At 43.2% G+C, this 27,795-nt stretch overlaps 1 protein-coding gene and 1 non-coding gene across 3 annotated transcripts; both read left to right on the top strand.

Moving 5' to 3' along the window:
- The first annotated feature begins 7,783 nt into the window (after positions 1-7,783).
- CYSLTR2 (cysteinyl leukotriene receptor 2) lies at positions 7,784-26,655 on the top strand. 2 transcript variants are annotated; one of them, XM_024755659.1, is made up of 2 exons: positions 7,784-7,852; positions 23,210-26,655. In XM_024755659.1, exon 2 carries the CDS (start codon positions 23,211-23,213, stop codon positions 24,249-24,251), a length of 1,041 nt encoding a protein of 346 aa, XP_024611427.1. In that variant the 5' UTR covers positions 7,784-7,852; position 23,210; the 3' UTR covers positions 24,252-26,655. The 2 variants fall into 2 exon arrangements, with proteins under 2 accessions (XP_024611427.1, XP_024611428.1); XM_024755660.1 differs by having other exon boundaries at positions 7,806-7,941.
- On the top strand, positions 10,266-10,338 carry TRNAG-CCC (transfer RNA glycine (anticodon CCC)). Its single transcript has one exon. It is a non-coding gene; the product is annotated as a tRNA-Gly (tRNA).
- Positions 26,656-27,795: the final 1,140 nt, after the last annotated feature.

Here is a 27,795-nt window from a genome sequence, read left to right on the forward strand (position 1 = left end):
GCTGAATAATATTACACTGTATGTATATATCACATTTTGTTTATCCATTCATCCATCAATGGACACTGGGTTGCTTCCACCTTTTGGCTCCTGTGAACACTAGTATGGAAATATCTCTTCAAGACCCTGCTTTCAGTTCTCCGGGGTATATACTTAGAAGTAGAATTGCTGGATCATATGATAATTCTACTTTTTAAAAATAAATTTATTTATTTATTTATTTTTGGCTGCTTTGGGTCTTTGTTGCTGCTTGCAGGCTTTCTCTAGTTGCGGCGAGAGGGGGTTACTCTTCGTTGCAGTGCACGGGCTTCTCACTGCAGTGGCTTCTCTTATTGTGGAGCACGGACTCTAGGCACACAGGCTTCAGTAATTGTGGTGCATGGGCTCAGTTGCTCCACGGCTTGTGGGTTCTTCCCAGACCAAGGATCGAACCCGGGTCCCCAGCATTGGCAGGTGGGTTCTCAACCACTGCGCCACCGGGGAAGTCCCTGATAATTCTATTTTTAATTGCCGAGAAACTGCCATATTGTTTTCCATAGTGGCTGCACCATTTTACATTCTGGTCAGCAGTGCACAAGGGTTCAATTTCTCCACATCCTTGCCAACGCTTGTTTTTTTGCTTTTGTTTTTGCTTTTATAATAGCCATCCTGATGGATTTTTTAAACATCTTTATTGGAGTGTAATTGCTTTACAATGTTGTGTTGGTTTCTGCTGTATAACAAAGTGAATTAGCTTATTGTATACATATATCCCCATATCCCCTCCCTCTTGTATCTCACTCCCACCCTCCCTATCCCACCCCTCTCGGTGGTCACAAAGCACCGAGCTGATCTCCCTGTGCTATACAGCTGCTTCCCACTAGCTATCTGTTTTACGTTTGGTAGTGTATATATGTCCATGCTACTCTCTCACTTTGTCCCAGCTTACCCTTCCCCCACCCCCGTGTCCTCAAGTCCTTTCTCTATGTCTCAGTCTTTATTCCTGCCCTGTCCCTAGGTTCATCAGAACTATTTTTTTCCTTCGATTCCATATATATGTGTTAGCACATGGTGTTTGTTTTTCTCTTTCTGACTTATTTCACTCTGTAGGACAGACTCTAGGTCCATCCACCTCACTACAAATAACTCAATTTCGTTTCTTTTTATGGCTGAGTAATATTCCATTGTACCTATGTGCCACATCTTCTTTATCCTTTCATCTGTTGATGGACACTTTGGTTGCTTCCATGTCCTGGCTATTGTAAATAGTGCTGCAGTGAACATCGTGGTACATGTCTTCTTTTGAATTATGGTTTTCTCAGGGTATATGCTCAGTAGTGGGATTGCTGGGTCATATGGTAGTTCTATTTTTAGTTTTTTAAGGAACCTCCATACTGTTCTCCATAGTGTCCGTATCAATTTGCATTCTGACCAACAGTGCAAGAGGGTTCCCTTTTCTCCACACCCTCTCCAGCACTTATTGTTTGTAGACTTTTTGATGATGGCCATTCTGACTGGTGTGAGGTGATACCTCAATGTGGTTTTGATTTGCATTTCTCTAATGATTAGTGATGTTGAGCATCCTTTCATGTGTTTGTTGGCAATCTGTACATCTTCTTTGGAGAAATGTCTATTTAGATCTTCTGCCCATTTTTGGATTCGCTTGTTTGTTCATCCTAATGGATTTGAAGTGGTGTCTCATTTTTGTTTTGATTTGCATTCCCCTAATGATTAGTGATGTTTAGCATCTTTTCAAGTGCTTATTGACTCTTTGTATATCTTTTTTGGAGAAATGTCTATTCAAGTCCTATGCCTATTTTTATTTATTTATTTTTTTGCGGTACGCGGGCCTCTCACTGTTGTGGCCTCTCCTGTTGCGGAGCACAGGCTCCGGAACCCATGCCTGTTTTTTAATTGAATTTTTTTTTTTTTTTTTTTTGCTTTTGAGTTAAAGGAGTTCTATATATATTCTGGATATTAATCCGTTATCAGATGTGTGACTTGCAAATATTTTTTTCCCATTCTGTAGATTTCCTTTTTACTCTGTTGAGAGAGTTCTTTGATGCACAAAAGTTTTAAATTTGAATGAAGTCCGAAGCCTGTGCCTTTGGGGTCATATCCAAGAAATCATTGCCAAATCCCTGAAGATTTTCCCTTGCTTTCTTCTAAAAGTTTTATAGTTGTAGCTCTTACATTTAGGTCTTTGATCCATTGTGAGATAATTTTTGTATATGATGTTAGGGAAGGGTCCAGCTTAATTTTTTATATGTGGATATCCAGTTTTCCCAGCACCATTTGTTGAAAAGATTGTCCTTGCCAATAAATGGTCTTGGCGCTCTTGTCAAAAATTATTGGACCATATATGTGAGGATTTGTTGCTGAGCTCTCTGTTGTACATCATTAAGCTATATATCTGTCTTTATGCTAAGCCTAAACTTTTTTTTTTTTTTTTTTTTTGCGGTACGCGGGCCTCTCACTGTTGTGGCCTCTCCCGTTGCGGAGCACAGGCTCCGGACGCGCAGCCTCAGCGGCCATGGCTCATGGGCCCAGCCGCTCCGCGGCATGTGGGATTTTCCCGAACCGGGGCACGAACCCGTGTCCCCTGCATCGGCAGGCGGACTCTCAACCACTGTTGCCACCAGGGAAGCCCAAACTTTTTTTTATTACTGTAGTTTTGTAGTAAGTTTTTAAATCAGGATGTGTTCATTCTCCAGTTTTGTTCTTATTTTTCACCATTGTTTTGGCTAGTTGGGGGTCCCTGTAGATTCCACATTGTCAAAAGTTCAGAAAGAGCTGAAGCAAAACCAGTGAATCCCTGAAGTAGAAGTTTACTGTGCACATACTGAAAAGATGCTTTGCAAACCGGGAGCATTCAAACCAAAACATGGACTGAGGCCCAGAAGTATATTGCTGTAAAGCAGCTTATGTAGGGAGAAAGCAGTCACTGTCTATTCTTCACAGCAGTTGGTTATAATATTAGAATTTTCAGTGATTACCTCTTATCAACCTTCGGAAATCGTTCAAGTTTTGCTTATGATTTTCAGAGGCCTGAGCAAGAAACGACCCAGGTAGCGTTAGCCTTGCAAGTCAACTAAATTAAGCTTTATTTGTGTAACTAAACTGGTTTTGTCTGCCCAGGGAATTTTCAAGGCTGATTTCCATTTGTTTTCGATTTTACCAATTCCTCTTTTTGCTCATTCTTCCAGCAGCCTGAGAGTATCACCAACCAGTATAGGGTCATTCTCATTTACCGCTCGCTGATGGATAGTCAGGCCAAAGAATGGCATAGTCACTGTGTCCATTAGTTGAGTCATCAGGCCGGAGGGCCATGTAGTCACCATCTTCATTGTTTATGCGGTTATTGTTGATTTCACCCAGGAGTCTGATCACAGTGGATACCACTTGGTGTGAGAGTGGCTGCTGACAGGCAATAAAAACCCTTGAGAGTATACAATGCCCTAGAGAGGTTAATACGATGACTATAAGGAAAATTTGGGGGTGGCCAAAAAGTTTGTTGAGGGTTTTCTGTATGATCCTATGGAAAAAACCCAAATGAACTTTTTGGCCAACCCAAGGATTGGAAAATTCCCAGGTGCAGAGATCCCCAGGAGACAAGATTTAAACAATTAAGTAACTCAAATGGGTTATAATCAGATTCAGGTTTTACCTCTAAATCAATCTACAATCTATTTTGGATAATGTGTAATTGGGTTTCAGTTTTTAAAAATTATTTACATAGACAAAACATGATGTATTAGCAAACATATCCTTATATCCTCATGGTTACAAGATGAACACGAGGATGTTTTAAGTCAGGAGATGTTATTGCAGGTGAGCTTCCACCTAAGTTACGTTTCTATATGGTGTGAGCAATCAGGTAATTTAATGAGGCATTTCCATGGAAACAAAAGAAGAACAGAGGTTAATAGCAAATTATAAATTCCGTTTCTGAGCAAATTAAAAATTCAGTCTCTGAGGGGTGGGACAGGGAGGGTGGGAGGGAGATGCAAGAGGGAGGGGATATGGGGATGTATGTATATGTATAGCTGATTCACTTTGTTATAAAGCAGAAACTAACACACCATTGTAAAGCAATTATATTCCAATAAAGGTGTTAAAAAAAAAATTCAGTCTCTGAGTTTGGAGAGCAGCCAGTTGGGAAAATTTCCAGGTGTCAAGTTTGAGCATCTTCAGGTGGAGGGGGGGCAAGCAGTGGCAATCAGATAGATTTTCCTGGTTTGCAGTGTGAAAGTCTCAGGTGATTTTTCTGAGTGGTCACATAGCCAACAGGCATGAAATTGACCCCACATGAGCTGTTGTGATGATTTCTCTGAAGTTTACTTTAACTCGTCCAGCTTTAGCTTGCATGACTTTGGAAAAGGACAGTTTTAGTTTCCAAGCCAAAATAGTGGGAAAAAATCAGAAATATTTGTTTGGAAAGTTCAAGCCAAATATTGGAGGAAACTAGAAGAATTCAGTTTCCATTCCAGTCAACAGGTAGAAAACAAAACCTGGAAGACAATTAATAGCACTAGAATCTGATATCCACAAAGGTGTATTACTAAAATACAATTTTTCTCTCTATAATCATCCCCCTTTTTTAATCAAAGCTAATCACAAGATTAATTTGTTTGAAAATTAAGTCTAGTTTCAATAAACTTGGCCTGATTATTTATATAAGTGCAGCAAGAATAGTGACTGACTATATATACATATATATATTTTTTTTAACTGTCTTTTTAAAAAATTATTTATTTTTGGCTCCATTGGGTATGTTTCTCTAGTTGCTGTGCATGGGCTTTCTCTAGTTGCTGCGAGCGGGGGCTACTCTTCGTTGAGGCACACGGGCTTCTCACTGCAGTGGCTTCTCTTGTTGCGGAGCACAGGCTCTAGGCAGGCAGGCTTCAGTAGTTGTGGCATGAGGGCTCTGTAGTTGTGGCTTGCGGCTTTAGAACGCAGGCTCAGTAGTTGTGGCACACGTGCTTAGTTGCTCTGCAGCATGTGGGATCTTCCTGGACCAGGGCTCGAACGCGTGTCCCCTGCATTGGCAGGCAGATTCTTAACCACTGCACCACCAGGGAAGTCTAGTGACTGACTATATTGACTATTTTAAATCTCTGCTGGAACTTTTCATAAGGAATCTCAGCCTGAACTTTCAAAAGCCTCTCAAGGCCAGGAAGCCAAGACAAGGACCTGTCTAACTGTGTCCTATTATAAAGAGATTAGATTTTTATTGAACATAGACAAATACGTACATTGTCATGAAAAATAAGAATATTTACTAAGAAATTTAGAAATTCTGGAGGGATCAGGCAGAGAGGAAAAGACAGATGTGTTAACCTTTGCTGCCAAGGTATACTTTACCAAACTGTTGTTAGTTACAGATAGATAGCTTTGAAGAGAGGAGAAAAGGGGTTCTTTGAATCTCAAAAGCAAAACATTAAAGAAGCAGCAGTGTTTTAAATGAAGTCATAAAAATTATAATCATCCTCATCAGTTCATTTAGTATCCTGTAATTAATTCTTGTTTATCTTGATCTTTTGTTAGCAGTTTTCTGAATTCATCAGTTTTCCATCAGAGTTTTAGAAATTCTTATTCAGTTCAGTGTTATGATCTTAAAGTTATCAGAAACCTGCGTTCTGAAGTACTTGTCAGGGTCTTCTCCATGAATTTCTTGGAAGAAAGCATTTTTTTGCAAGAACACTTTTGCAAAAGCATCAGGGTAAAGCAATAACCGTCGACAAATGTCAAAAGACAAAAACAGCCGTGGTTAAAGATCTGGTGAAAGTTCGCGTACAGACACACACAAATAACGCAACTGACAAATAAATTTAGTTATTTCTGTGACATACATTTGAAAATTATGACTGATAACATTATATCAGAATTTTAGGAATTTCATACCATTTCTAGAACACTTATATGTCTATACAAATACAACATAAGGAAAGCTTAGTATCACTTAACTGACGATGATTCTTATATAATTTAACATACCAAAGAAGCCTAATCAGTTTAACTTATCTCCTTTAAAAGGTGAGAAAACAAATCTTTTGAGATGTTCCAGGGGCCTTCTAGAAAATCTCAACTTGCTTCCGGGTCAGAAAGACTCCAATTTAGAATTTGATTTTGGGAAGTTTGTCAAAAATGTCAAAACAATTTGACCCAGGTCAAGTTAGTCTTGCAAAATAAATTAAGCTTAATTTAATTTATTTTAGTTTAGCTTTAGTTGTGTGACTAAACTGGTTTTGTTTGCTCTTGGAATTTTCAAGGCTAGTCCCTGTTTGTTTTTTATTTTCACAACATGAATTTTAGGATGGAGTTTTTTCTATTTCTGTAAAAACATCGTGGAAAATTTCATAGAGATTGTGCTGAATCTGTAGATCAGTTTGGGTAGTATATTAACAATATTGTCTTCCAATTCATGAACATGAGATATCTTTCCATTTATTTATGTCTTTCATATCTTTCAACCATGTTTTATTTTCAGTGTACGAGTCTTCTACCTCCCTGGTTAAGTTAATTCCTAAGTATTTTATTGTTTTTGATGCTATTATAAATGAAATTTCCTTTTTGGATTGTTCATTGTTAGTGTATAGAAATGCAATTGATTTTTGTGTATCCTTCCATTTTGCCAAATTTGTTTATTAGTTCTACCAGGTCTGTGTGTGTGTGCGCGCACATGCGTGTGCCCGTGTGTAATCTTTAGCGTTTTCTACATATAGGATTATATCATCTGTGAACAGACGTAATTTTACTTCTTTCTTTCCAATTTGGATACCTTTTATTTCTTGCCTAATGTTACTGCAACATTCAAGACATGCTGAGGATTTTAATGAAATCGTGAAGGTGAGAAATGGTTAGGCTTAGAACATATTTTGCAGGTAGAACCAATGAAATTGTTGGCTTGGATGTTGCCTGTGGGAGAGAGAGAGAAGTTAAGGATGATCTCTAGGTTTATGGTCAGATCAACTGGCTGAATCATTGTAGTGCTTTTTGATTAGATGGGGTAAATGGGAGAGCATGCACTTGGACGGGGACTAGAAAAGCTGTATTTTGGCCATAGATGTGGATAATGTAGTTAAAACAAGAAAATATGATGAGAAGAGGTCAGAAGACAGACTTTTGGGGCAAGCTCACATTTAGAGAAAGGATAGAAGAGAATCAGAAAGGGAAGGGAAAAAAAAAGAGAAAAAAAGAAAGGGAAGCAAAGAGGAAACAATCCAAGGGATAGAATAAGAACCGAGAGAGTCGGAGAGACGAGGAGAACTGGCAGTGGTTAACTGTGCAAAACAAATCGAGGAAGGAAGATGAGGACTGAGAAAGGACCTTTAATGTGAGCAGTGAGGATGCCATTGATAACTTTTGACAGCATTTTCAGCAGAATGCGTAAGGTCTCCACCCATGTGCAAGTAAGTTGAAAAAGCAAGAGGGAGATGGAAATTGCTCTAAATAGCTCTGAAGTGCTGTACTTATAAGGTGGTGCTGATGTTGCTGCTGTGTGCAAACAAAAATATTTAGGAGAACTAAAAGCCACTTACAACCCCCGAGTCTAGCCCGTCGCATCCCCTTGATCTGTTGTGAAAGATGCTGATAAAAACAGTCATTAGAAGGGCAGGGCTAATGCAGGTTTCTCCCTTTAGATGTAGTCCCTAAGTGGAAATCTTACCCTCTTCACACTCACACCAAAGTTCTGTAGAGCACAGATGACTTTCTGACCAGAGCTCCTTATGCTCTTGCTATTGGCTGACACTGTTCATAAAATACAATTTGCTGTTTCACTTTTCTTTTAAATGAGCAAGCTGAATTACTTGGAGGAGGAAGACAAGAGATAGAGGAGACAGAGCCAATGCAGCTGAAAGAAAGAAAACTCGTGAGCATTTTAATCTTTGCTTTGTTAACTCATTGTTAAGAATTATGCTTTGCTTATCGCTTCATAGTAAGAAGAATAATTTTTAAAAAGTAAGTTTATTTTGTTCTACTATAAACTTTTTTCTACCAGATACATGATATTTTAAAAAATATTGGGAAAGTACAAAGAAGTAGAAGGAAGCAAAAACCACAGCTTCTATTGATATTTTCAGGGCATTTCTTTCCATTCTTTTTTGGGTGTCTGCTTATGATTTTAGTTGATTTTCATAGTTGTGTTTGTACACAATGGATACATTTATATTCCTTTTATCCATTAGAGCATACATTTTCCCACATTGCTGTAAATACTTCATAATCATAATTTAAAATTGCTACATAGTATTGCATTGAGGAGATTTACTCTACTTTACCCAAGCATTCCCCTATTTGGGGCCATAAAGCATTTTTCCTATTTTTATGGAGTGGGTCATTTGATTACGTAAGATATATATTTTTTCCATTCAGAGTCTTGTTTTTTGAGGAGAGGAAGTTAGATTTGAGAATGTAGATTTTAGCAGTTTTACTGAGAGGCACAATGAGAGGGAAAGAGTTTGTGTGTGTGTGTGTGTGTGTTTATAATCTGCTTATAACCTTTGGGACCACAGTCGGTGGTTCTCAACTCTGGCTGTACATTCCGTCAGAATCACCTGATTCTAATCACCTGGGGAGATTAGAAAATTACCTTTAGAATAATTGAAAATTAACCTCTGGTGATGAGCCAGTCATCTGTAGGGTTTTTAGTTTGGTTTGTTTTTGGTTTTGCTTGTTTGTTTTTAACTTTCAAAATTTTCTCAGGTGGTTCTAATGGGTGGCAAGCGTGATAACAGCTGACCTAGGTTATTTGAAATATTTTCCTGTCTCTGATCCATACCTGAGAGTAATACACTTTAAGGGAAAGGGAGATACACTATCAGGCAAGCCGCCCAAATCTTCCTTTCAATACTGTATAAATAACGCAAAAGTAATTTGGGTGAAACGTCAAACTTCTAGCAATTTCTGTTCTCCACCTCAGTCCCGTAAACCCTTGAGACGAGAATCTACTTGAGAGTTCCAATTTACTAATGCTTTAAAGAGATGGGTCTGTTTCCAGTGCACTGGTGGTTAGAAGTTAGAGAGGTGGAGGCTCCAGAATGTTCTAAAAGTATCAGAATTAAGCCCGGCGTCTGTTAGTGTTCCGCCAAGGTGCCAGCCTTCCTTTCATTTGCAAACTCTTCAAGGATCAATGAATGACAAGGTGGGCATTTAATAGCTGGCCACTGCCATTAAATTTTATTAATGGCGAACAGAACCTGCTATGTTCGGAACAGTGAAATAAGTTCCACGAAGCTGGAGTGGATTTTACTGAGGAGAGTGGTGGCGAGGTGACAGTCCGTATTGGAGGGCCCTGAGCTGGCCCCTGTGACGGAAGGAGGGGCTGGTGGAAACCTTTGGTAATAAGGGCATGTCTGCCTCAGAGGAGACACTAGGCGGCAGGGTGGTCTGGGGGAGTGGGGAGCCGGCAGTGTGCTTTGCCCCTTGCTCTCTCCTTTTTAGGTCACACAAGCCCACTGTCCCAAGGCTACTGGCAGCTGGCTAGGGCTCTTTCCTGGGCAATTCCCCTAGTTTTCAATTTTTGGAGACATAGGGAAACATTTTCTTCTCATCAGTTTCTTACTGTCCTTTACAGGCATCCTGCACCTGGCATACTGAAAAGTTCTTAGGCTTTTTTTCCCCTGGCAGCAGTCAGGCTCACGTAGGCTTGCTAATGTATTGAAAGTGTACGATGTGCCAGGCTCGGTGCAGCTGGGGGGCGTGGATTTCAGTGTGCTGCCTGCCTGGTCCCCTCAATACACCGAGAGGCTGAGTACTTGCTAATGCCCACACCACCAGTAAGGGCTAGAGCCAGGATTTGGAGCCTGTTGGGATTTACTCCCCAAATTTTCCTATGACTTCTTAACGCCTCTGAATCCTTCCAGGAATCCTACGCTGTTTAACTAACTACCTTGGTAAATAATTCCTTTGCTCCAAGAAGTGAATTATTGATGGGATGTGAAATGCCAAGGGGAAAGGCAGAGAGGGAGTTTTCATTTGGGTCAGTGGGCTTTGGGGGAGCCCCTGAGTCATGTCACTTAGTCACTTTGATTGTGGACAGGGAGAGTCCTAATGCTGACACAATCCCTTGGAAATTATTGGAATGAGTAGGGCAGTGGCCTCTGAGATAACACTTGCTGGTTTTCTATCTTTGGAATCAGAAGACTAGGAAATCAGAGACTCAGCTGCAGGATGATTCTGTGGCCTTTCTTGGATCAGAAATTGGGTTACTAACAGATACCTCCAATCTTCCTTGATACGCTGATGAAGTGCATTCGAAAATGATTTTTAAAATGCTTGGGACTTCCCTCGTGGTCCAGTGGTTAGGACTCTGTGCTCCCAACGCAGGGAGCCCAGGTTCGATCCCTGGTCAGGGAACTAGATCCCGCATGCGTGCTGCAACTAAGAGTCCGCGTGGCACAGTGGTGATCCCGCGTGCTGCAACAAAGACCCGCAGCAGCCTAAATAAATAATTTTTTAAAAAGCTCAGGTATTTTTATAAAATTAAATCCACAATCAGCTTTATAGGCTTATATATTCTATTAACATAGAAGAACCAAGAAGTTATGAGAGCCAGAGAGAAGACAGCACTAAGTCAAAATAATGCTTTAAAAAAAAAAAATGAAGCCATATCTCCAAGGAGCCCAGAGCTCTCCTTACATGTTAAGTTTTCTCTGTGTTGAATTTGTGGTTGTTTGGTTATTGTGGGGCCTGAGTGTTAGTGGTTCGGATGAACATGAAAGAAATGCTAGCTTTGGGAGAATATTAGAGAATGAAATAAGGTGATTCAACAAGGATGGAGGTGGGAAGAAGGATGTCGAGATACTGCCACGCGTGTCGCTCTCAGAGGCAGAGAGGCCCCTCATGGGCTGGGATGCCAACCTTCTGCTATAGGGTTCAGGCCCTGCCATATCCCTGGGATAAGTTGTTCTCTGGGAGAACAACAAACAATGACATTGTGAAAAGACTCCAGTTTTAAGGTGTAGTTATCCCCAAAAGTGTCCCTAACCCACAGGCACCTTTTTGCACAGGGAAATTCTCAAGAGCGGAATTTCAGAAGAGAACACACAAACTGACGGATCAGGTAAATAGAGGGGAAAAGCTTGTCAGCAAAAGAGAGAAAAAAGGCAGCTGTTGCTAAACCGTCAGCAAGACGCTGCTACTTAAAAGATCTGATATTTTGACCACACCAACACTCTCCAGATTATCAGTGTTCACACATGCTGTCTTTGTCCTGATGGCAACTCTGGTAATACACTTCTTCTTGAGGTGCTTCTTCCTCCATCTGCCCATGTGCATTTGGGGCGATGGATGTCATTTCACCACACACTCTGTGGTCTGAGCAAAAGTTCTCCTTTTAGTGGGAGAAGGCCACAGCTACTGTGCGCTGCATGTCCAGCCTCACCCCAAACGGGGCCTGACAGGCAGTATTTCAAGAGGGCCCAGCAGCCTGAGGCAGAGTCCAGGCAAGGAAGGCTTTGGTGGGTTCTCAGGCATCAGGGAAAGTGCTAGAAGGAGAGAGAGGCAGGTGTCAGCTAAAGGGCCCATGTAGATCGGCAGCAGTTAGGAATTGCTAAGAAGCTGACAACCCAATACCTGTGATTTCAAGACAAGATTATAATTAGGAAACTTAATGCCATAGAGTGTGTCTGGTCTTTAGAAATAAAATAGAAAACCAAGATAATGAAATTCAGAAGTTATTTGGGAGGGTTCTGAACTTCATCTGAACTTTCTAGAATTTAGTCAGGAAGCCGGGCGGAAAGACTGATTAATCACCAACATCCCCCTTCCTACTGGCCCAGTCCTGGTGGGTTCCTGAGGAATCTGGGGAGAAATGGTGAAGGGGGGCTGGACAGTTTCCTTGTGATAGAAGCCAGTGAGAGGAGGCGATTACAAGCGGGAAACTGCTCAGAGCACTCGGTCCCCCAAAGGATCCTCTGCCTGGTGGGACTATTCTCACCCTTGCTGCAAGGACTCACTCAGCCCTTCCCCTTGATGGAAAACAGATCAGGTCCAAAGACTGCTCCTCAGGGCTTCAGGCTCTCCAGGAAGCCCCAGAAATCTTGGGAAGAACACACTGACTTTTCTGTCTGCCGAGCTCTGGGGCAAGTCTGGCACACTTTGGTTGGGATCTGGGAGGAGAGGTTGGGCCCTACGAGCTTTGCATCTTCCAAATGTGGACTCCTAGCCAGAGGACAGATATGAGACAATGAAACTCTACTTAGGCCATAGGCCCTGGAGGGGAAACTTCATGGTCATCCTGCAGGGAGAATTATCAGGCCCAGGACCCTGGCTGAGGAGTCCCTCTGGGACCCAGAGCTGTTAAAGAGATCTTTGCCGCACAGAGAAAGTAAATTAGGGAATTTGCTCCTGGGGGACTTCCAAAGTCATAAATGCTGTTTAACACCTACTGGTTTACAGCAGATCTGCAAGCACCCCTTCCAACGATGGGCTGACTTCACAGCTATGAGGTGTGGGGAAGTAAACGGCATTCAGAAGGCAAAGGAGCATTAGGCTGGTGGTGTGAGATGTGACTTGCACTTTGAGGCATTTTGGGAGAGACAGGGTGGGGGATCAGTAGCAGAATGCTCTGAGGTGCTGACTGCATGGAAACAGGGCCCCAGGTTGTTCACACCCCTGCTCCCTATTTATTCTGGAGGCCTGGAGACCAGCTCAGTTCCTCATTCAAAAGATGTTGTAATCTCAGATCTTTTCATTTGTATTTGTGTTTTGGTCTCCAAGCATTTAATTCACTTTATCCCTTGAAAAAATTCTAAAAGTGCAAGACTGTTCCTGGGAGGCTAAAGAAGTCTCCGAAGCTTTACGCTTCCACCAAGACATTTGGAGCCAGTTACAACTGAGGGCTGAGCCAGCAGTGTTGGATTTCAAAAACGAGGCACTCACTGATACTTCTCTGTTTTGTGGGGCATATTAGTTTTGTACTCCGGGGCCTCTGGGATTTTGAGGTTGTAGAATCTTCCAATCCAGAGGGTCGAATCCTCTCTGCGCAACTTCAGGGAGCTGTCTGTGAGCCTTTGCAATAATAACAGCTAATGACGCTGAAAGCTCAGCCTCTGTGCACTGGTGCTGCATCAAATCTCGGAGACAGAGTTTTGGGTGAAGTAGAAAAGAATAGCTTTATTGCTTTGCCAGGCAGTGGGGGACACAGTGGACTCCTGCCATTGAAACTGTGTGTCCCAACCCAGGAGGATTGGATGAGTTTTAGAGCAAACGATTCAAGGATGGGGCTGCTAAACAAGATCAGCGTGTGTGCAGCACCTACACTCCTAATCTGGTCTCAGGTGATCTGCTTCTTCTTTTTTTTTGGCCATACCAATGCGGCATGTGGGATCTTAGATTCCCCCGACCAGGGATCAAACTGTGCCCCCAAGTTGGGGGCACGGAGTCTTAACCACTGGACTTCCAGGCAGGTCTCTCAGGTAATCTTCTCAATGAGCTTCTCTGGTTTCTTTAATCTGGCCTCAGGTGGTCTTCTCTGGTATGAAGAATGCTGACATCTTCCATTTGTTGGGTTTTAATTCTATGAAGAGCTTAAAGACATTGTTATGTGTATCCCTTGAGGCAGAACCAGGACCTTGTCCCAAGGCTGCACTCTTGTTTCTTGGCTGCCCCTCCCTTGTCTCTGCATCCCTCACTTTCCCGGATTAGCAACTGTTTGAATCTGCCCTTTGGATCTCAGGGAAGGTCATGGAGGTTGGAGTCTGTTCCCTCTAAGAAAAGGGGGACAGAAAGGCTTCTGTGCCAGGTTTCACTAACATATGCTGCTTTCTCCTCTGGTTCAGGCTCTGACCTCAGTGCCACTCGCCTGTTTTCTTGCTTAATCCTCACAACAACTCAGAGAAGTAAGGACTATTGTCTTCATTATCTCTAGTTTACTGATAAGGATCTGAGGCCAGGCGGCTGTCCAAGGTCACAGAGGGCTGGTGAGTGAAAGAACCAGGATTCAAACCAGAGTTTGTGTTCTTACCTGCTGCTCTACTACTTCTTCCCTGCAGCAGAGAGGAACCCTTGTCATTCCTTTCACCATTTTAATCATTAAATCATCTCTCAGCCTTTGCTTTTATATTTTTACAAACGCTCTGAGATCCTTTTCACCTCTTTAATTATATGCCTAAGCCGACACTTTGAGACTTAATCATCGTAGTAAACGTCATTGTGTGCTCACCCTGTGCCAGATACTTCACGTTCGTCATGCCGTTTACAGATAAGGAAGAGGAGACTCTGAGAAGATAAGTTATTTGTGCAAGATTCCCAAGATTGAAACTGGCAGATTTGGCTCTATGACCTTACACCAACATTCCTATGAACTTCAAAAAGAGTGTTCTATTTGCCACTGCACAGTATGCAGTAGCTCTGGGAGCTAAAATCCAGGTTATGCTCTAAAGTTATTAGGGAAGATACAGAGCGTTATTGTGGAGAGAGTTGTGATTTGCAGGTTGGGTTATTAAAACAGAAGCTTCGCACGACGGAGAACTTCAAACCCACAAGGACATGGCGGTTGGACGTAGATGTAAGTGAGGAGGAGAAGAAGACTAATGGGGCTGTGAATTCACCTGGACCATCAGATTCTGTAATCTGTGTCTAACACACGCACTTTATGGGCCTGCTATGGTAACTCATTTGTCTAGTGATTAAGAGTTTACCAAGATCCCTCAAATATGTGTTTGGCATAACAAGGTATGCAAAATCAGTAGAGGACTGTCCCTTCCTCTTGCAAGTCTCATAATCTGGAGAGGCCAGTGTAATGTCTGCCTAAGATGTATCTATCAAAGCACATGAAGAATTAATTTCAGGCTGCTGTAGTTGATTTACAAGTGCTGCAGGAGTGATAAAAAAGAGAGAGACCCGTGAGAAGTGTCAGTTGGGTAAGGTGACATGCAGAAGGTGATACAGGTGTTGAAGAAGAGGATTTGGCTTGACTAGAGTTGGGCACCCTGCAGACCGGGGACGAGGGGGATAGAGAAGAGGGGAAAGGCAGAGATAAAAGAGAGCAGAGTGAATGGCACAGGTACGTGCCCGAAGAAGTGCAAATCCAGGTTTCTGCTGCCTGACGGTAAGAAGCAGCAAAATAATAGCAGTAATGTCAGCTTTACGGTTTTCAAAGTGCTTTTACATCCATTATTGCATTTGCTCCTCTCAGAGCTCTTTTCTGATATGGAGTCCAGGGGCAGCATTACCCTCATTTTACAGACACGCTTCCCCAAAGAAGTTAAGTGATGTGTTAGTCAAGGCCATGTGTACCTAGAAACTGGCAGACCAGGACCCAGACTTCTGTGCTTTTCCCACCATCTGTCACTTTGTGGCAGGCTCCACTAGCTGAATCTCGTTTACGAAAATACAGGTATTGCTGGGACAAGGGGTGCAAAGTCTTAGAGCTAGAAAGTGGGACGGTTGGGAGTCAAATCACATCTACTGGACTTCAGGTTCGGTGTACATTCTACTCTAGCCCTGTTCAGGTGTCTGATGTTGAAAAGATAGGACAAGAAATGAACAGAAGAAGGCATTGAAGTCATTTGTAGGAGATGGGCTGAGAGTAAGAAGGTGTCTCAAGAGAAAAGAATGCATCTTCCCTCCCTGACTTCCTCCAAAAACAAGCCCTTCACAGAAGCTGAGCTGAGATGTTCTCTCTCTCCTCTGAGAAGGTGTTCACTTTCTCAACCCCTGCGCCTTTATCAGCTTCCTGGCCTTGGGGTCCCGCCCCACCCCCTCTGAACGCTGATAAGCTTATTGCTAAATCTCCTGACACTTGACACTTTTTAACCCCACTGACCACTCCCCCCTCCTTGAAGTTGAATTCTTTTTTTTTTTTTTTTAACCTGAGCCCTCAGCAGTGAAAGCATGGAGCCCTAACCACTGGACCACCAGGGAATTTCCAGAAGTTGCCTTCTTGATTCGTGTCTTATCATTCGGCCAGTCTTTCTGAATCGTCTTTCCAGGCTCCCATTCTCTCTGCCTGTCCCTTAATTGTTGACGTTCCCCGAGATTCTGTTCTTGACCCTCTTTCCTTCTCTGCTCTTAAACCCCTGCAGGAGCTCCTCCACTCTTCTGGCTTCAGGTACCAAGTGCTGATGGCCCCTAAATTCATCAGGCTGTAGACTGTAATGGGACAGTTCTTGCGTGTGTTTTGTCGACTTAAAAAAAAAAAAAGTACAATGCAAGAGTTGCAAGTTAAGTTTTAGTTGGGGCAAAATGTGGACTGCAGCCCGGGAGACAGCATTTCAGATAGCTCTGAGAAACTGCTCCAAAGAGGTGGTGGGGGGAAGAGGTCAATATATATGTGATTTTGGTGAAGGGGGAATACATGCAATCAAGCACATATTTTTGCAGAAGTTCTCATCAGGGTTTCTGCTAGTCACGAGGAGCAGACGTCACCATGAAGGAATTTAGTGCTTTTCTGGATACGAGGAGATGCAAGAATTGGGCTCATAAAATCAGCTACTGAAAATATCTAACTATCTGAAGACCTGTTCTGCCAATTTTTCTCAGAGCACCCAGTGCCTCATTCCTGATCTCCACCCTGAATTCCTTTCAGGGGGTGTTGAAGGTCAGCAGCTGCAGTGGCACCTGATTTAATCCTTGTAGAGGTAGATGGCAAGTGCCAGTTTGTAGTTGACCGTTTCATAAATGCTTCAAATTCAAAATGCCCCAACTTGAACTCATTTTACCACCCCAAACAGCAATTTCCTCTTATTCTTCTTCTGTCCTTTTTATCAATGTAATGTACCTTTCTCCCCCTCAAAATACATGAGAGGGTCCTTGACCATCCCCACCTCCAACTGCCCCTGACCTTCCATAATTAGTCCATCCCCAACTCCAGTCAACTCTCATTCCTTTCTACTCTCAATCTCATCCAGATATGTTCACCCCCTCTTTCCTGGACAATCACAAGAGCATCCCCACGTGTCTCTCAGGACCTAGGCTTGCCTTCTTCCAAAAGGTCCTCCATCCGCTGCCAGAATCACACCTTGAAAATGCAGATCTGCTCCCCACCATTCAAGGGCTCTCATTGCCCTCAAGATAAAACCTAAAGTCCCCAGTGTGGATGTAAGTCATTCTCAAACTACCCTCTGCCTACCTCGTCCTTCCTTTCATGCCTCACCTAGACTATCATATTTGCACTTCCTCAAACTGTGTCCCTGCATCTTAGGGCCTCGGTCTTTGGGCTCTGCTGCCAGGTCACAGGCTTGTTACCTGAGAACAGCAGGTAAGCACACCTGTGGACTTACAGTCCTGGTCAGTGCTGATAATGGGGGCAGGATGTGTGACAAGGTCTATCCTGGCAAGGCATCAAAATATATATAGTTTTTCTAAGTATAAATAAAAATAACTTCTGTGAGGTTTTGAACAGTTGCAGCTTTGCAGTGACCATGAAAACATTCTAGTCATCCACATAAGCTCTTCATCCTCATTAGCCTTTGGTCACACAGCATGTTTAGTTTTCTTCATACCTGAAATCTGGAATCTCCATCTGCTGCTGCTTTGCATTGTTTCTTCTTTGTTGTTTTATTATCAGTAAAGCTGCAGGAGACCAAGCCTCAATTCTTTCTTTGTCTCAAGACCGCTCTCAGTCCAGGAAGCTGTGCTCTCCCTCTAAGGCAGTGCAAATTACACTGTCAATTTATTTCCTAATTTTCCTTGAATTTACCTCTTCACCTATTTCTCAGCTTCCTGTCACATACTTAATTGGTCTGGCTGATTTTTACAGACACTTCTAACAGGCCATTTCTTTTTCTTTTCTTTTTCTTTTTTTTTAAACAGTCTAGTGAAAGTTTGCAGTGTGGTGTAGTCAAGTGTATTTTTTATGGGCGGAAAAGAATAATCAAAGTGGTTTAAAGATTTCTCAAGAGAAAGTGGCGAGCTTAATGGAGTTTTGGATCTGAGCTGGCCCTGCTTTTAGCCTGTGGCGGTTGGCTAAATGAGCCTTCTAGGAAGGGTGTGTGTGTGTTTTCTTTCTTTAGCTTTGCAAAGATTAAGATGCTCTTGGAATCAAAGTCCCAGCTTCTGTAGTTATCCTCTTATCCTGTTTGATAGCCTTGGACCACTCCCACTCCCATCCCCTTCCAGCCCCTCCAGGGCCCAGAACCAATCGCAATCTGAGGCAGAGGAATTGAAGTAACTCTGGGACTCAGTGTTACCCTTGGGGTAGATCTGATCCTGATCTGGTGCCTCCATTCTAAAATTGGGCATCTCTCTTTTTCCCGAGATTTGGTCCCCACCTCAACAGGGGGAAAGGGCCTCTGTCTTGGCGTCCCTGGCCTGCATCTCTGTGCCCAAAGTATTGTCCAGCACTGAGGTTCTCCATGACTCAGGGCCTCTGCCTGCAGTGGCCGACCCTCCTCTCAGATCCAAAGTCCTCTTCTTCCATCATGGCCTGGAAGTACAAGGGCCTTGCTGCGTGCAGACTGACCTTCCCTCGTGAGTTATGCCTTCCTCCCCAATTGCTCAAGAAGTCCCTGTTGCTAGGGTCTGTTGTTGGTCCCCCCATATCCCTCAATTCCCTTGTGGAGCAACTGTTACCATCGTTTTTATGATCTCTTGTCTGTGCTCATACCTGCTGGATCCCATACTCTGCCTGTGATAAGGGACTTTCCCCAGCATCTGTAGCTGTACTTGCACACTTGCCACCCCCAGTGAAGGAGGAGTGCAGGGCGGGGTCCCAGGTTGCCCATCTCATTGCAATTTACAGGCCCTGTTGGTCTTGAGATGGGAGAAGTGGTTTTAAGGTCTTCATGGTCAAAAAGTTGAAGGACTTGATTGCTTTCAAGTCTATTTCTACTTTTTCAGACCCTTTCCTGATATAAGCTTTTCCTAAGATTATATCCGAATCCTGGCTTCGAGGTCAGGGCTGTGTGGACAAGACTCTGTCCTTTTCAAAAAAGGCCACTTGTAATGGAACACATCATGAGAATTCCTCTGGCTGGTCACATATCAGGCTTAGCTCCCTTGCCTGTCTCTTTGTCCTCTGAGCTCTGTGTTAACCCTGGTTCCGGTGCTCTGCCCATCCAGAGCTGACACATAATTGTGACACCTAATCCAGCTCCACGTTGGCTTCATGGACTTGGTTTGTGCATGCTGCCTGTACTATTTCTAGCATTTCAACTCTGTACTACCTGATTTGGGGTTTGATCCTTCTGTCTTGGCCCCACCAACCAACAGAATCTCTAATTCTCTCTAACGTTGAGTTAAGACAAAATCTCCAAGCTTCTGTTTTTGCTGTATTCCCTTTCCCAAGTCAGGCCTACAGACTTCTAGCCTCCATGTGATTATTTCTCTGAACTGTATCTCCAGGCCCAGCTAATGGCCTCACCATTCTCCCTGCAACCCAAGCTAGAAACCTCAGACTTGCTGGTGAAACGGATCAAAAGGGGAGGGAGAGCCATCATCCATGGCTCATCCAATCAGAACTAAGGCCCTGGAGTCATCTCAGAAATAGGATGTGACATATCAGCTTTGCATAGGAGAAATAGGAGAAATTTCATTGGTCAGTCTACTCCTAGGCCTCAAAAAAATCAATTTACACAAACCAGACTCACAGGGGTCTAAATTTTCACCCACAATTCGGTTTTTTTTTTTTTTAATTTATTTAGTTTTGGCTGAGTTGGGTCTTCGTTGCTGCGCGTGGACTTTCTCTAGTTGCGGTGAACGGAGGCTATTCTTCATTGTGGTGTGCAGGCTTCTCAGTGCGGTGGCTTCTCTTTTGTTGTGGAGCACGGACTCTAGGCACGTAGGCTTCAATAGTTGTGGCATGCGGGCTCAATAGTTGTAGCTCGTGGGCTGTAGAGCACAGGCTCAGTAGTTGTGGTACATGGGCTTAGTTGCTCCGCGGCATGTGGTATCTTCCTGGACCAGGGCTCGAACGTGTGTCCCCTGCATTGGCAGGTGGATTCTTAACCACTGCGCCACCAGGGAAGTCCTTTACCCAGAATTCTGATTTGTATATTTACAATGGGCGCTTTCACTTTACTGGAATCTTCCATTCACGATCCACAGTCCACACTTCTGGAGAGGCCTGGCTAAGCTGAGGGGTCATCAGAAGTTTCTCTGGTACACTGAGAGCAAAGGAGTGGAGAAGGCTTCAGATAGTTTCACGCTAAAAAGGTCAGAATAATCTGAGAGTAATCAGTGTTTCTGTAGAGTATACCTTTGTAGTAAACACCAAGAAGAGTGTACTTTTTACTTTCCATATCAATGTGAGAATTGAGGCCATCAACTCTTCCGTGCGGTCAGTGGGATAACAAACGTTGAAGCTAGATCATTCCTGCGCTGATTCATGTGAGTGGAGCAGCTAGGGAGCACTTACTCGGTGCCAAGTACCCTGTAAGACTCTCTCTATCTCTCATGTAATCCTGACAACAGCTCTATGAAACATATGTTACATATCCCTACTGTGGGTTGAATTATGTCCCCTGAAAGATACGTCCAAGTTCTCACCCCAGGTTCCAAATAAGCACTGTCGTCTTATTTGGAAATAGGATCTTTGCAGGTATAATTAGTTAAGATGAGGTCATATTAGATTAAGGTAGGCCCTAGGCCCAGTATGACTGGTGTTCTTATAAGAAGAGGAGAAGATACAGACACGGACACACAGTAGGAAGATGATGGAAAGATACAGAAGGAAAATACCATGTGACAGAGTCACGTGGCGTATGCATCTACAAGCCAAGGAATACCATGGACTGGGGGTAACCATCAGAGGCTGGAAGAGGCAAAGAATTCTTCCCTAGAGCCTTCAAAAGAAGCATGGCCCTGCTGACACCTTGATTTCAGACTTACGGCCTCCAGAACTTGAGAAAATACATTTATGTTGCTTTATGCCCCCCAGTGTGTGGTACTTTGTTAAGGCAGCCCTAGAAAACTAATACAATCTCCATTTTTACAAACAACATAATGGATGCCCAGAAATGCTCATTTCCCCAGTAGGAAATGCTTAGAACCCCTTGACTTCAGATACTTGAACCCTCGTTGACTGATCTGGCCCATTAAGTAGGGATCCTCTTCTTTTTCTATCAAAACCATTTTCTAGATAAATTACATAATAACATCAGCATTTCACAGGGAAGATTTTGTAGAACGTTTGTGGGATATTAGATTGTGTTAGTGTGCAAAAACGTTTTCAGAGTCAGAAAAAGGAGGCGTACTCCGTTATTAAGAAGACTTTTCTTTTCTTCTAGGACCTCTTAGAGCCTTTAACATGAGTTATGAATCTCCAAGAGAGGGACACTAAAGCTTGCTGTGTTTCTCAGGCTGATCTGAACACAGAAGCCTTTTCTTACACAAAGCATCTCGTGGAATTTGTAGTTTATGGAAGATAATTTGGGAAGTGCTGAGTTAAAGAAAAAAGCTTTTTTTTTTACATTATTTACATGCCGACCGTGTTTTCTGAGTTGCACCTCCACACGGGTCTCTGAAGGAGAATTGAAAAACATATTTACTGCATCAGAAGTATATTTACAAACCATATATTTTGGGTAGGTTAATTTAACTAATGTTTTACCATACTTCTTTTAGTTTTTAGATCATTATGTGAATTCTCAGAGTCAGTGTCTTCTAGTCAAGGGCCTATAGGAACAAACCTGTAGTTGAACACAGTTGGGTTTACTGATTTGTGGTATCAATGCAGAATGCACACCATAGGAAATTAGGACATCTCAGAAGGAGAGTGTTAGGAAGGAATTATTATAGGATCTGTGCTTGTGTAATTTGGGGGTTAGATTCAAAAAAGCAGGATTTTGAAGCAATGAAAATGGTTATTAGTTCTTAGACTCTGAAAAACAGGGATCCAGACTATCATACCCAGACAAAGACAATACCCCCCCACACACAATCTACCTGTTTTTTCCTAGACATCCAGAAGGTTCCCCCTACCTCTGCAGTCATGGGCTGTTCTGTAGTGTTTATCTAGGTGAGGCAAGAAATGTCTAGTATAAATTTCTCTTTGGCCAGCAAAGAAGAAATTAAGAACCATGTGATTATCCATGACAACGCTGCCTGATGAATTTACATTTAAACCAAGGCTTGGTCAAAGATAAACAAAGCTGCACACTACTTAAAGTGGTAAGACAGATTTTATTCAGTAAAATACTATTGCAATAGGGAAAAGAGTCCAACATGAACTGAACTCAGAGTTAACTGGACGCTTTAAAGGGAGAGAATGAAGGAAAGGAGAGGGGACTGAGCAGGGGCTCAGTAGAGCCAGGGAATTAAAAAAATTACGGAAAGTAGGGCTTGGTGGCGCAGTGGTTAAGAATCCGCCTGCCAATGCAGGGGCATGGGTTCGAGCCCGGGTCCAGGAAAATCCCACATGCTGCAGAGCAACTAAGCCCACGTGCCACAACTACTGAGCCTGCGCTCTAGAGCCCATACTCCGCAACAAGAGAAGCCACCACAATGAGAAGCCCGCGCACCACAATGAAGAGTAGCCCCTGCTCGCCGCAACTAGAGAAAGCCCGCGCACAGCACCCAAGACCCAACACAGCCAAAAATTAATAAATTAAATAAATAAAATTTTAAAAAAATTACAGAAAGTAGGAAGGGAAGGTTGATCCAAGTGAAAAGCTTCTGGGTTTGCTAACTGGAGCTTATAGAAGTTAGGCTCTAACCTCTTTCCACAGAAGCTGGAGGCAGAGGCCCTGTGCCCAGGTATGGGCTGGAACAAACAGAAAATTCTTTCAGCAGGCTTGAGTTTTCTCAGGCTATGTAAGAAGGGGAGGGTATGGTCATCCTAGAGATGCGGCCTTGAGCTGTTAAAAACCATATTAGCACTTTTATGTTAGCTGTTATTCAAGTCTCTGTAGGCCAAGGTTGACACCTGGTTGAGAAGAGGACTCAGAAGAGCTTGGCTAGAGTTTGATCAAGAAGAGAATCTTTGTCAGCTTCCAGAGCAGAAGCTGTGTAATTGATGACCTTCTCCAGGGTCAGAGACAAGCTTTGGAGGATTCTCATTTGGGCACTGGGCAAAAGTCCCCCCAGTTTGAGGATTCAGCTTCAACCAAATAAATTAATGTTTATTCTGCATTCCAGAAATTTATCATGAAATGTAATGAAGCATACAGTAAAGACATATAGTAAAAGTATAAGCATACAGTAAAAGTGTAAGCATATAGTAAAATATAGCCAATATTTTTTGACTCACGTTTCAAAGAGAAGCTAGTATTTCTCTCTGTTTCATTAAAACCTGGGAAAATGTCAGCAGGAAGTAACTTTCTGTATCTGTTCCTTTTTAATTCAGCATGGAGAGAAAACCTGTGTCCTTACCTCCGTCCATCTCCATATCAGAAATGGAACCCAACGGCAACTTCAGCAATCACAATAGCAATAGGAACTGTACAATTGAAACCTTCAAGAGAGAATTTTACCCCATCGTGTACCTGGTCATATTTATCTGGGGAGCCTTGGGGAATGGCTTTTCCATATATGTTTTCCTGCAATCTTATAAGAAGTCCACATCTGTGAACGTTTTCATGCTAAATCTGGCCATTTCCGATCTCTTGTTCACAGCCACACTGCCCTTCAGGGTTGACTATTATCTCAGAGGCTCCAATTGGATATTCGGGGACCTAACCTGCAGAATTATGTCTTTTTCTATGTATGTCAACATGTACAGCAGCATTTATTTCCTGACTGTGTTGAGTGTTGTGCGTTTCCTGGCAACGGTTCACCCCCTGCGGCTCCTTCATGCCACTAGCGTCAGGAATGCCTGGATTTTATGTGGGGTCATATGGATCTTTATCACGGCCTCCTCAACAGCGCTTCTGAAAAATGGCTCTGAGCTGAAGGGCAATGTCACATTGTGCTTGGAGCTGAATTCCAATAAAGTCAGTAAGCTGAAGACCATGAACCACGTTGCCCTGGTGGTGGGCTTTCTGCTGCCATTCTGCACGCTCAGCGTCTGTTACCTGCTGATCATTCGAGCTTTGTTAAAGGTGGAGGTCCCAGAATCAGGGCTGCGCCTTTCTCACAGGAAAGCGCTAACCACCATCATCATTGCCTTGATCATCTTCCTCCTGTGCTTCCTGCCCTATCATATACTGAGAACCCTCCACTTAGTCGAGTGGAAAGTGGATAAATGCAAAGAGAGTCTGCATAAAGCTGTGGCCATCACACTGGCTTTGGCAGCGGCCAACAGCTGCTTCAACCCTTTGCTCTATTACTTTGCTGGCGAGAATTTTAAGGACAGACTAAAGTCTACACTCAGGAAATGTCATTCACAGCAAGCAAAGTGCAGCTCTCCTGTGTGTGTGTGTGTGGTAAAAAAGGAAACAAGAGTGTGAGGGGTTATTAGGTGAGGCTGTTCCTGTGTCCTTGTGTCCACCTTCATTCACACGTAGTCTCCAAATGACTGTGTATTTATACCATTTCCAACAAAGTTCGATTCCCAAGATTGAATTGACCATGACTTTTGTTAATAAGACCTACTTCAAAATTTTCATTAAGTGTATCTTCAGTGTTTGAGTCTAAATAGAGAGTATAGCAGGAAGAATCCCGATTAGAGTCTTGCAACTTGAAATGTCAGACAGAAAAAGTGCTGAGCGCCATGACTGCTGCTTCTCCTCAGATCCAGTACCAGATCTCTGGCCCACTAGGCACTCTAAATTCTTAATTTTAAGGCCACCGCAACATTCCTAGCTTCTCCTCTTCCCTCTTCAATCCCCTGAGACATAGCCAGTTAACAAAGCTACTGGAGGCCCCAGAGCAGATAAGAAAAGCATCCTTAGAATTCAGGAGAAAGACTTAGACTGTGAAGAGGAAGGCTGTCCTCTAACAAAGCAGTCAAGGTCCCCAGCAAGCACAGAGGGACAAAAACAGGGAGAAGAGAGAAAGGGGAAAAAAGAATTTCATTTTGCACTAGGAGAGGGTCTCTAGCCCACTGAAGGCAAAGGGCATGCCTGTCTCTTGTCAGGGGGTGAGGAAAACAGGAAGAGTAGGAGGAAGACCTGGCGCATTGCCCTAGCAGGTGGAGGGATTATGTGTGGAATAGGAGAGAAGGGGATCCATTTTACTCTTGAGATTTGGGCCCGGGCTGTTCACTGCAGTTCCCATCCTGCAGGTTAATCCACTTGGATGGGAGCCAGAACAGAGGAGGTGGTGCTAAGGGTTTGGCTGGGCACTCAGAGAGAGGGTGGGGTAGAAGGCAAGTTGCAAAGATTGTGGTACCCCTGAAATTCTATTAACATTTTGGCAGAATATGAGTAGGGTGGCTTTCTTTTGAGAGAGTGTAGCAAAGCACTGGATTGTGGGAGGGAGGTCCTTTCTGTCCAGTGAAACAAGGCTAAGGAGACTACCTACTGCTACCACCATGACCACTGTACTGCCAACAATTGAGTACCCTCTCTGTGCTGGGCAGACTGCACAAGGCACTTCCCATCCGTTAATTCCATTTAACCCTCACACCAAAGCCCTTCATCTTCATTTTACAGATGAAATCAAGGAACTTGTTCAGGTTCACACAACTTCGTAAGAGTTTTAAAAACCTCTGTGCAGAGAGGTTGGCTGGGTGCTTTCCCTCCCATTCCCCTTGCAAACCTCCATAAGGATTAATTGAAAGTCTGAGTAAGAGTTCTCCGCCCTCCTCAGGTACCTACTGCTTCTCACTCTCCTGAGAAGACTGAAGGCTGAAGTTTTCTCTTTGGAGTTGTTGACCCCAAGATAGAGTGGAGGGTGGGAGGGTGGTGTTCTGAAGCTAGCAAAGGACTGAAGGAAAGTCTTCATAGAGAACAAGAGCCCCGGAGCCATTCCCTCACTCAGCTGCAAGAATGCTGACAGACTCATACCTTGTCAAGACAAAAGCCTGGAGGCTCCTCCTGTGGGGAAACTGCCTGACTCAAGGAAAAAGACCAACAGACACAGACTTTTGGGGATTCTCCCAACACAAAAGCTGCTGCCGGCCCTATTACTTACCCGACAGGAAGCCCACACTGCAACTAATCCCTTCTACTCATAGAGAGCATCTAATCAACCTGTTAGAGCCTCACTCTTATTATGAGCAGTCAGTGACGACCACACATCAGAGGAAAGGGCCTGACATGAGAAACCAACAATAAATGAGAGGGTAGATAGAGACATTTTCAGCACGAAAGGTCTCAACATTTTTATCACCCTCACACTTTTTATTAGAAACCTACTGGAGAATTTGCTTCTCTAAAGTAAGAGGTTAACCAGGATAAAGGAAAACCTGACATCTAGCAAACAAGGAGTAAGATGAAGAAAACTCCCAGCATGTTTGTGCATAGCAGAAAAACAAGAAACTAACTGATCTGCATACGTTGGAGGGATTTATATTTTTCTTGGATAGCGTGGGATGAACTAGGAAAAATACATAGGAAAATAAACAAGTGAGAAGACAATGCAATTATTAAATGCTAAGGAAAAAGAAATTGTTGTTTAAGAAAGGAAATATAACCATAGTACACTACATGGCTCAGCTGTGAACAATATTTACATAGAGTAAATAGCAAAATACGGTGATATAACTTTTTTCAGGAAATGAGGGGGAGAGGATGTGTATGAGGGGGGAGGGGTATAATAAATCTATGTTCCTATATTTTATCACAGAAAATTTGTAATAACTAAAGCTAAAGAATGACAGATATCTGTATCAAAATGTTATTTAACAATAGAGAATAAAGCCCAGAAGAAACAGTGAAAAACATTGACAGGGATTGCCTTTGGAGAGAAGTTGGGTGTGGGAGGATAAGGTGGGGATTTCTTTTTTCCTCTTGATAAGTATTTAACTGTCTAACTTGTGAATATGTATTGCTGAAATAAAATAAAAATTAAGTTGAAAATTAATTTTAAAATTCAAATTAATTCTGCCTTAAAAAAAAAAAAAAAAGACGAGGAAGAAAAGAAAGGAGACCAGAAATGGAAATTGTGCACTGAGAGAAGAAAGGAAAGCAGAAAAGGACTACATTTGGATTTGGGCCCCTGAGGGAAGCCCACCCAGCCCTGCCATGGAAAGGGAGCTCCCTTCTGGGGTGAGGGGAGTCACCTTCTGAGGTGAGGGGTGATTTGGTATGTCAGGATTTTTTAGCTGTAAGTAACAGAATACCCAACTCCAAGGGGCTTAAACAACCACTACAGTGCATAACTGAACCATACAAAGGGAAGTTGGACTTCAGGCCCTATTCAACCAGGATTTCTGCAAGCCTTTCTCTCCAAGTGTTGTCTTGGTCCCATGGCTGAATCACCTCATGGAAACAAGCTGATTGCAAGCAGCCTGAGGCTACGTTTCCTTACTTGTATCCAGAAGAAACAGGGTATCTCCTGCGCAAGTCGTGTAACAAAAGTCACAGGGTTCCTTTTGATCAGACCTACTCAGATTGCATACCAGCTCCTAATGAACCAAGGAAGAAGAGATTACTCTGACTGAATGAGGACGGTCAGAGTCTACACCTAAAGCGGGAGCTGTGGGTAGAAGATCAAAATGGCGGGTGGGAAGATGCAAAACTCACTTCCCCCCCACAAACACATCAGAAATACGTCTACATGTGGAACAATTCTTGTTGAAAACAAAGTGGAGTGGCAGGAGGACTCCTGCACGACCAAGGCTGTAAGAAAGATCCACATGGAATCAGGTAGGAAGGGAAGAGAAGCTATTGGGTCAGGACCTGTGCTCCTGGGAAGGGACTCAGCAGAGAAGGGCGATTACATAGGTAGAGACCCTCCCTGGGGAGTGAGCAGTTAAAGCCACACATTGGGCACCCTTACCTGGGGTTTGACACCAGGAAGATGAGTCCCCTTGGCTGGTTGGAGGGCCATTGGGACTAAAAGGAGGGCTATGGGAAGCCGGGACTCCACTCGTGGGGAGCATGGACA

This window comes from Neophocaena asiaeorientalis, unplaced genomic scaffold, assembly GCF_003031525.2.
Source record: "Neophocaena asiaeorientalis asiaeorientalis breed wild unplaced genomic scaffold, Neophocaena_asiaeorientalis_V1.1 scaffold59, whole genome shotgun sequence".
NCBI lineage: Eukaryota > Metazoa > Chordata > Mammalia > Artiodactyla > Phocoenidae > Neophocaena > Neophocaena asiaeorientalis.

Excerpts from the sequence above, each read along its gene's own strand:
- CYSLTR2 (XM_024755659.1), top strand. The coding sequence starts at position 23,211 with ATGGAGAGAAAACCTGTGTCCTTACCTCCGTCCATCTCCATATCAGAA.